Genomic DNA, 10,534 nt, shown 5'->3' with positions numbered 1-10,534 from the left:
CTCGATGAAAGAATTGATTTTCTTTTTAGCAACTCAAATGTACTTTGTAATGAATTAACTCCCGTCCCTGCACGCTGCGGAGCGAGGGAAAAAGGCAGCAAAAGAGAGGAGAGCTAGGGAGAGCTAATAAGAGGGAAGCCAAAAGGGAAAGGGGGGCAAGTGAGGGACAAACTAAGGAATAAAATAACGGGGAGATGGAGAGAATGGAAAAGGGGAGAAAACAGAGATTGGAAGTCGGGGAGTGATGGGTACAGCAATAAAAGCAATATCGGATAAATGGGTTTACATAGAAAAGATGCTTAATAATAAAGGTGCGTAGGTGAGGAGGAAGAGAGGCAATTGGGCGTCAGCAATGTACAGGTGGTGAGAAAGAATAAAAGGAAGATGGGTGTCATGGCGACCATTAAAAAGGATTCAAGACTGAGCAAGTGAAGAAAAAAGTTAATGACAGGAGTTCGTGAGATATAAAAGAATGTAGAAAAGGGAAAAGGAAGGAAGGACAGAAGGAAGGAGGAAGAGAGAGAGAGAAAGCGAAAGAAGAAGAGAAAGAGAGAGAGGGAAAAAAGCGAGAAAGAAAGATGAAGAAGGAAGGAAAGGAGTAAAAATGACAAAGAAAGGTGAAAATGAAGGGAGAAAGAAGAGAGGGATAGAAAACAGGAGGGAAGGAAAAAAATAAGAAGAGAAAGACGCAAGGAAAAGAGGAAGGAAGGAGGAAAAAGAGAAAGAAAAGTGAAACTAAAGAGAGAAGGAAATAAGGGAGAAAATGAAGACAGGTTGGAAGGAGGAAAAAAATAAGTAGAGAAAGAAGGAAGAAAAAGAGGAAGGAAGGAGGAAAAGGAGAAAGAAAAGTGCAATGAAGGGAGAGAGAAAGAAGAGAGGGAAGGAAGATGAGGGGAAGGAAGAAGGAGAAAGAAAAATGCAATGAAGGGAGAGAGAAAGAAGAGAGGGAACGAAGATGAGGGGGAAGGAAGAAGGAGAAAGAAAAGTACAATGAAGGGAGAGAGAAAGAAGACGGAAGAAAGATGAGGGGGAAGGAAGAAAAAAAAGAAAGAACAAAAAAAGGAGGAAAAGGGAAGAAGGAAGCAATGGAAGGGAAGAAGGAAGCAAAGGGGAGGAGGAAAAGGAGAAAGAAAAGTGAAAATGAAGAAAGAGAAGGAAGATGGTAGGGAAGGAAGGAAGAAAAAAAGAAAGAAGGAAGAGGATGGAGGGAGGAAAAGGGAATACAAAAGTTAAAAGGAAAGAAGAAAAAAGCAATGAAAGGAATAAATTGAAAAAAGGAAAGATAAGAAAAAAAAGGGAAATAGAGAGAAAGTAAGGGAAGGAAGAAAGAAAAAAATAAAGCAAGAAAAGAAAAAAGAAGAGGAAGATAGCAGGAAGAAGAAAAGAAAGAAAGTTAGGATGAAAGATAGGAAGGAAGGATACACATAAAGAAAAAGAAGAGGAAGATAGCAGGAAGAAGAAAAGAAAGAAAGCTAAGCAAACAAAAAATGTAAAGTTAAAAGGAAAGGGAAAAAAGGAAGAAGAAATAATATAGTGAGTATGAGGAAAGAGAGAAAAGATAGGAACAGAATCAAGGCACACAGTGCAAGGTGTGAAATTGACCAGTGTATCCGGAGAGATTGGCATTGAGTGACAGCAGCCTCAGCAGAAAGGTGAGTGGGATGCTGAGTGAAAGAACTAAGGATAGAAAACATGTGGTGACATAAGATCCAGTTGCTGCTGCTTCGTACAACTGTTCACTTTGTACAATTTCAAAATATCCGCTGCAAGACACTGTAGCAGGTTTCCTAGGCCCCGCTCTCCAGTAATACCCAGGGGAAAAAAAAAAAAAAAGCACACAGCGTTGCAGGGCATATGGAAGAAGAGTTTGAAGAGGAAAAGCGGTAGGCTGGGCCAATATTTGAGCAGAAAGTAAGAGAAAGAGCCCGGTGGCAGAGCGAAGTGAATGACTGAGAGAAGGCGGCATGGGCAGCCAGCGGGCACTAGTTACAGAGCAGTACTGAGGCAGCAAAGTATTAGACGGTGTGAGTTGGCATGGGACAATGCGTGAGACGGTGCGTGACAGCGAGAGACAGCATGGGACAAGGCGTAGCAGCGTGACACCGTGCGTAACAGTGTGAGACAGCAGGGTACAATGTGAGACAGCAGGACCCAATGTGAGACAGCAAGACAGTGTAAGACCCCCGCAAGTGTCACCTGTCACCTTACACCATGTTCCTGCGCGCCCCTGGGAGGGGGTTCCATTAACCCCTTCGGTCGAGGGGTGCACAGCCAAACAGTGTACACCCTCTGGCATTGAATGGGTGCCCAGTGGCTGGGGGAGGAGCCCCTCCATTTAGCCTGTGCTCTGTCCCTGTTCTCTCCTGGAGATCTCCATTATTCCAAGGGAAATAATTCCTTTTGTGTGCATGGAATGGACCTCAGGGAGGGGGGTGAACAGTGGACAGGGTGGAGGGGGGATAAAGGGGGGAGTGAGAGGTGGCCAGAAGGGGAGGGGGGAAACTGGGCATCAGGGGGGAGGTCTGTAAGGGACGAAGGGGTCGCTTATACAGCTGTCATCAGACAAGGAAGAGGGGAGGGAGAGGAGAGGGAGAGGAGGAGATATTGTGAAGTGTAAGATGGAATAGCCGGGGACTCGCAGGCAGTGTGCGCTGCTGTGCAAAAGGAAAGAGAGAGGGGGGGGGCCCTCGGATGCGTGGGGGCCATATTGTAAAATTAACCGGCTCCAGAGAGAAAGAGGAGGAGAGGCAAAGAGAAAATACCAACAATCAGGTAATCTTAATAACTCAAACACACATACACACACACTCACCCTCCCTCACTCACTCTTCGCCTCTCGCAACGCACCCTGGCCTAATTCATCGGGTTATGAAAGCTGCCTGCACGCTGCTATGTTTGTTCCGCTCTCCGTCCCCTTTCTGTTTCAGCGAGCCGGCTCCGAGCACACATGGCCCTTTAAGTCGCCTCTGTCCCTGGCAGGTGCTGACGGTAAGCTACATCGGCGGCGGTCCACTGCTAGCGAGCAGGAGAGGCAGGCAGAGTGTGCCTCGCTGCCAAACCCCGCTGCTGCCTTTTATTCATGTTTGTATTGATCTCTGGCTGTCAGAGGCAGCGGATTCAGCTCCTCTGGTCGATAGACAGGGAAAAAAAAAAGAGAGAGAGGGAGAGGGAGAGTCAGAGAGAGGCGAGAGCTTCGATTCGGAGACACTGGAATGCTTACAAAATACAGGGAAAGATTTTTTTTTTCTACAGGGGGGCATCCCAAAAAAATAGCAACCCCACACTTACCTGCTCCAGTTGTTTCCTTTTATTAGTTCACCCCCCCCCCCTCCTTTTCCTATCCCCCCCTAAAAAAAAAATAGAGCTTTGACAATTAGGTTCAGATTGAAGGTGTCTCCCCCCTTTTTTCGTCTTCTGATGTGGGAGTTCCAAGCTCTTAGAATAATTAAGGCTTATTAGTTTAATTGGGAGAGACATGGGTGGGAGGACAGGAGGGGCACGCTCAGAATGGCATTTGGTTGGAGAGAAGCAGTAGGTGAAATAATCTCATGTTTAACCACCCAAAAAAAAACAACCAGAGAGCAAATACGAAGCGTTCCGCTAACGATATTGGCTCTGCGATCGCCCCAACCAATGCCTCTCTCAGCGGCAGCCCGTCTTAAAGTTTAGTGATACCCCAACTTCCAGAGGGGCAGTTCATGGAGGGGGTACACCTTATGGGGGAGCATGGTTTCTTTTAGAGATTCATTTTTAGAATTATACCCACGGGACCTTTAACTCTAGTTGCGGGGTGACCATAGAAGCCCCACTCAATTACCCTTCTTTTTTTTTGAACTGTCAGAGCATACGAGGGAAGTTATTCTATCAGATGTACTATATGCATTGTGTTCAATATATGTGATTGGGAATGTATTATGTCTTTATGTGTGTTACTGCTATATGGAATCTTATGGTGTAATGTCATCTTTTTTTTTTCCTTGTTATCTTTTTATGTTATTGATTAAGAAGTTATGTCATGGTAATGAAAGAAACAATATCAGTGATGACATGTATGCGTGAGCCTTTATTTTATTGTGTTTGGGGACAGTTTTGGCCACATAAGTAAAATTCCTGGCTCGGGTGTATTAGGCCCCTTATTGGATGGATAAATAGATTGTAAGTATGTATTTGCATGTACTTTGCTCTGGGTTGGTTCTCTATGTCTTTATTTTCTTTCTATCTATCTATCTATCTATCTATCTATCTATCTATCTATCTATCTATCTATCTATCTATCTATCTATCTCTGTATCTATCTATCTATCTATCTATCTATCTATCTATCTATCTATCTATCTCTCTCTCTTTCTCTCTCAATTAATCAATCAATCAATCTGTATTGATATTGACTTTTTTTTGATCTATCTATCTTTCTATCTATCTATCTATCTATCTATCTATCTATCTATCTATCTATCTATCTATCTATCTATCTATCTATCTATCTATCTATCTATCTATCTGTCTTCTATTATAGTGTATCTATCTGCAGTCCCCCTATCACCATATCCATATATCTATTCATAGATATACGTGACATTGGCTGTGCACATGCAAATAGCAGCATTTCCTGTGTCAGGGAGATTCTTCCTTTTTGGGCTGAAGGCTAAGTCATTAGGAATTAGGGGGTCTGACCCTATAGAGCCAGCTTTCTATCTGCACACGAGCATCTCCCGAATGGTTTTTTAATAGACTAATTACATTTCATTTAGGAGTGCTTTCTGGACAGGGCCTTTTCCATTCAAGGGGTTCTGGTGAAAAGGTTGTTTTTAACCCCCCCCCAGTTTATAACCAGATAAAATCTTGGTCAGCGTCGCAAATAAAAAATTCTCTTTCGAGAAAAAAAAACAAAAAACGTTTGATTAGAGATCAAAGTTTCCCCTTTTCCATTTCTGGCGTTTGAGGGATTTTCGAGGTATTAAGATGGCGTTTTCGACTGTACGGGCGGTTTTGTGCCGGTGACAGCAGCGTAATGTTTAGAAAGTAAAAGGCGATCCTTTTTAACGGAGGTCAGTTGCGTTTTTAGAGTGCCGATCGATCGTCTGGTTTTGACGCTGTGGATTGTCAGCTCTTGGGAGCTAACCGCCCCTTCAACGAAGATTCTACTTTGCTTTATAACTGTGAGAAATAAATTAAAAAATAAGACGCTTATACTCGCGATGCGTCCTCTTGGGGCGAGTTTTACTTTTTTTTAATATATTGATTATGTTGATTTTGTAAATAGCGGTCGTTAAATATTTTCTGTGTGCCAGGGACGATAAAACAAATCGTTGCCAATATTAAAATGAGAGGAAAAAAAATTCTGGAAGCCACGCTGTCACTGCCACATACCATAGAATGTTTGATAAGGTTTAAAGCTGCCACCGAGGAGACCTGACTGAAAAATCCTTTTAACAATACCGTGAATTTTCAGTCCAAACCACCATTTTCTCAGCCTTCGGCCATATGCTGTCGTGCCCCTAAGACATAAAAAAAAGTTTGGGATTATTAAGCTTTTATGACAGCAGTTATTTGTGGCAACAATCCTGCAGCCTACTGGATGCATTTTTATTTCATTCCACCTTATATTATATAATTTGTCAGCCTAATGGACAATTGCTCCTCGTCGTGCAAGAACGTCAGTCCTTTGACGCAGCTTCAAATTTCACTTTATGGTCTCAGGGGCTGTTTGTAGTCCGATTTTTTTTTTCTAACATGGAAGAAGTTTTGCAAGTATCATGAACAGCGCTTGCATATAGGCAAATGAGAGATAGAGAAGCAACTAATTGTTTTTTTTACAAAATTGTGTAAAATTTTCTGGCGTAAAAATGGTCTTCCAAACAAAAAAATTGGGGAGAAGAGGACACGAAGGGCAGCAGATGTCAACGTCTAGATTGTGAAGCCACCGTGTTGGTTTTGAAAAGGTTTCTCCGGCGCAGACACAAAATGGCTCCTTAGCACGCCAGAGCTGAACCTGCGATCAGTGTTCACACCTTGTAGTCGACCTCAGGAATGTGGTGGACGTCTCTAGGGGGATCTGTGAAATTTTTGGGCCCACGTCAAGTTGAAAGAATTTGCCGTGGTAGTTTTTTTTTTTTTTTCTTTCATCCCGAGGCTGCTAACCGATCAATAAACACGTAGATTTTTATACTGCGTTGAGGTTCCAGTCCGATACGTGTAGCGTCGGCCCCCTGTTCAGTCAAAAACACAGCTGAGAAATTTCCAAACTACGGCGGGGCGGAAAATCTCCAAATTTTATATGGAGTTTAATTAATTGATGGCTGATATTAAATTGCAGGTTCTGGAGATGACTGCTTGTTTATCCAATGGTTGGGATTAGGACTGATCGTCCAATCAGATAGTCCGTCACAGGGGAGTCTGGTGACAACAGGGCCCTGTAACTTCATATACATGTCTGCATATGTACATCTGCATAGTCAGAGCATACAACATGAATACCTCTAAAGCAGTATACCTATAGAGCCAAAGCCATTGTACCCTCAGCAAATATTAGTTGTGTGTTCTATATAGTCATTCCTCATTATTGCCCATTGAAATCTTCATTATCACCAACTTTCAGTTGTGGGATGGCAGACACACTTACAATGTTTATGAAGTGATTTAAAGAGCCGAGCTATAAATTATATTTATGTGGAAGACGTGTTAACTATGTAGACTGTTGGCACAGGCATATTACAGGGCTGTTAGCTTATCCTACGTCATATGTACATTGTATAAATCAATCAATCAATAAATAAATATTAGTTTATCCTACGTTATATGTACATTGTATAAATAAGTAAAATAAATAATTAGTTTATCCTAAGTCACACATGCATTGCATATAAAAGTATTACTTTATTCTACATCACATGTACATTGCATATATAAGTTTATTTTGTACTGATTCTCATGCACCTTATATAGGTATATGTAGTTATTGCCTTACACTACATCACATGTACAATGCACATATAAGTTGTAGTTTATACTGCTTCACATCCACCTTGTATATTTATATGAAGTTTTTAGCTAATACTGCATCACCTGTACATTGCACATATAAGTTGTAGTTTATATTGCTTCACATGCACCTAGTATAAGTAGTTGTTAGCTAATACTGCATTACATGTACATTGCATATATAGATTGTGTATTTTATATTGCTTCACAGGCACCTTGTATATGTATATGTAGTTGTTTCTTATACTACATCACACATACATTGCAGATCTAAGTTGTATTTTATATTGCTTCACAAGCACTTTGTATATGTAGTTGTTGTTTTACACTACATCACATGTACATTGTGTATTTATGTTTATCAGCTGTGCAATGATGCTGAGGGGACCATAGGACAATGTAACTGAATATTATACACACCTTTAACCTCTATCAAAGAGCTGGTGGCATCTAATATTTAAATTCAATTTGGATGTAGGTAATTAGTCTACAGTGGCCATTGTATGTATGTAACACAGGCTTTAAATCTATCTATCTATCTATCTATCTATCTATCTATCTATCTATCTATCTATCTATCTATCCCTATATATTTTATATGACTGCATAGTGAACCTGTTACAGTATGCTTGTAATATAGTAAGAGACTTTAGCCATCTCTCTTTGTTGGCTATGTTGTATGAATTTTACATTTTTCTTGCATTTTTCAGAGTATCTACTTTGAAATACATCCTACAAAAAAGTGTGTTACACTGTCTATGATGATGATGATGCAAATATGTATGCATTATATAGTATAGTACAGTATATAGATACAGTAGTATAACAGTGTATGATTTTAGAGGCTTGTAATAGCATGTAGAAGAAACCTACACTCTAGAAAAAGAACTACAACTATAAACAAACATACACACACACACACACACACACACTATGTGACTTGTGTAATGCAATAAACCCCTCATACTTACACAGAGGTCCGTGCTGATGTCATAGAACATTCAGCCAATTAACTGGTATAACGTAGCCCAAAGCAGAACGAATGAGATGGGGGCATGAATGACGTGCAGGAGCCCGCATTTCAGTTCAAGGGTGTCGTGAATGTTGTCAGATTGGATTTTGAGCTGTAGATTGTTCTAGAAGTAAAAAAAAAAATATAGCTTTTCATAATAACAAACCGCTTTATACCTATGACCTGTGTGTCATTACCTGATCATGTGTTTTACCTATAAGGCAGTATTTTAGCACTGTGATCTTCAATTAGCCTAAAAAGAGGAAATAAGAGTTGTGATGCAGTTTACCCTCCCAATTTTGGCATCATCAGCAAACACTGAGATATCGCTGTTTACTCCGTCCCCGATGTCGTTAACAGTGTCGTTATATACCTCTATGTATATTATTTTTACAATAATATATATTTTTAATATTGATGTTGCTGCACTGCAAGAAATTCAGCACCATGGACAATGGGAAGCATGTAAGGTCATTGAAAAGTATGTAACACATATGTGTTCTGTGTTCCCTATACACATGAGTCATATGTTTGAAGTTACAGGACACAACTTGGCTCCCGCTGTGCATTTGGGGTGTGTTTACAATGTCCTTCTATATGTGCTCTGATTACACCATAAAATATGTGCTCTGATTACTTCTATATCTGCTCTGATTACACCATAAATAGGCCGACATGTAGCAGAAAAAAATAGAATACATAGAAATGACAATCATTTTGTGCTCTGACACATTGGAAGTAGTTTTTGGGTTATAAGTAATTTCACTTTCATAGTGGTAAACTTCTTTTTAGATTTTTGTTTTTGCAAAAATTGCAAATGCACTGCTTTCTACATGTAAAAATGCAAAAAAAAAAAAAAAGCAAAAAAGCTACAGGATAGCAAAGTGGAGAATTAACACTTCCTCTACTGAAAAGTAGCAGCAAAATGTATTTTATAGATATCACAAAATAAAATAAAAAGAATAAGGCATTCAAAAATATTATGCAAAAAATAAAAACAAAAACAAAACCCAGAGGAAACATCTTTTCGACATGTTTTAATTCCCGCCCCCCGTAGACTGCTCCTGCGACTACGTGATAAATAACACTGTTGCACTTTTCTTGGCATAACCCTTATGTTATGTTCGTATCGGTTCCTTGTGTTTGTCGTGTATATTCATTTCTTGCATTCAGTTGCATTGATATTGCGTTATTATTCTGATTTTACTTCTCACTGAAACTAGCAAATACATTCTGATTATTGTAATAAAGCCTGAAGGATATTTCCACCTTCGACATGATCCAATGCTTGAAGGTATCTTTGTTGTTTTTTATTCTTGAGTGTCACTTGCGTCTTGCAATGAAAAATTTGCAGCTCTAGAAATCTCGCAGGCCCCGCGTTAATAGAGGCTCTGCTTTCAGTCAGTACTGATAGCATTGTTACGGCGCATATATAACGTTTTGTCTCTTCCATTTGTAAACGTCATTTCTGTTTTCCTCGAGGTTCAGTCTATAAAAGCGCCTTTGGGAAATGTCAGGTATTTTTTTAAGAAGTTTTCCGCATTGTGTATAGATAGTGGAGTGATGCTGAGTGCCAATTTCGTGCCAGGGGCAGGTTTTTATATGACGGTTTGTCAATAGCAACCCAAATAATGGACTATAAAATCATGTCCAGAATTGCGTTGGTTGGTGGGGAGTCTTGCCCCACCTCTGGTCTGGTATGTCGAGATATGTTATGTAATATTCATTCACCTTTGTTTTTTTTGGAAGGAGGGCAGTTGCCATTACGTATAAAAGTCTCCAGGCCTATATCGTCGATACACTGTAGTACCAATAAAGTATTGTGCAATGCTTCTTGCATGTCTGGTCTTTTCTACAACAGCCAGGGGCGTATCTGCCGCGAGGCAAACAAGGCGTTTGCCTGGAGCGGCAGATTTGCTGAGGGCGGCACCGGCCCGCGGGCCAATTGCAGAAGGGTTACAGACCTGGATGGGATGCCATCGGGACGCGGACGGCGGCTTGGGGTGGTGTGCAGATGGCGGGTGGCGTTGCTTTGTCGTCATCGGTGAGTCATCTGTAAGCCCCGGGAGAGGGGTGCTGTCCGTGAATCGGCGGGTCAGTCGGGGGGGCCTGGGGCAGTGCTTGTTGACGGCGGTGAAACGGTAGTGTAAGCCCCGGGGTGGGGGTGTGTGCTGTCCATGAATCGGTGGGTCAACCTGGGGGGGCGGGCGGCATTGCTGCCTTGCCTAGGGCAGCAGCAAAGCTAAATACACAGCTGACAACAGCCAGGGGGTACCTTTGCATTTGACCATTTTTGTGGTCTCATAGAGCCTGGCCTTCCCTCTTCCTGTTAAATCACGCCCATTTCATGGTGGTCAAGGCAGATCCAACCAAGACTTCCTTCCACCATCTTGAGTTAAAGCAGGGGTAGGCAACCTCAGTACTCCAACTAGGGTAAACAACAAATCCCATCATGTACATGATCCATACATGTGACTCAGGTTGTATTTCTTAAGGTAACTAAAATATCACTTTTTTTTAACAATAATAATATGGGAGTCA

The 10,534-nt window shown here is 41.1% G+C and overlaps 1 protein-coding gene across 1 annotated transcript in view; it reads left to right on the top strand.

Moving 5' to 3' along the window:
* The first annotated feature begins 2,805 nt into the window (after positions 1 to 2,805).
* POU2F2 (POU class 2 homeobox 2) overlaps positions 2,806 to 10,534 on the top strand; it is a 131,579-nt gene continuing 123,850 nt past the window's right edge. The window contains exon 1 of the mRNA XM_018554777.1: positions 2,806 to 2,988. Coding sequence (XP_018410279.1) covers positions 2,892 to 2,988 — 97 coding nt within the window. The 5' untranslated portion in view covers positions 2,806 to 2,891. The remainder of the gene's footprint in view (positions 2,989 to 10,534) is intronic.

This window comes from Nanorana parkeri, unplaced genomic scaffold (assembly GCF_000935625.1).
Source record: "Nanorana parkeri isolate BGI_ZX_2015 unplaced genomic scaffold, ASM93562v1 scaffold173, whole genome shotgun sequence".
In the NCBI taxonomy this organism is placed as follows: domain Eukaryota; kingdom Metazoa; phylum Chordata; class Amphibia; order Anura; family Dicroglossidae; genus Nanorana; species Nanorana parkeri.
The sequence above is the reverse complement of the archived record's forward strand: the minus strand, read 5'-3'. Positions and strand labels throughout refer to the sequence as shown.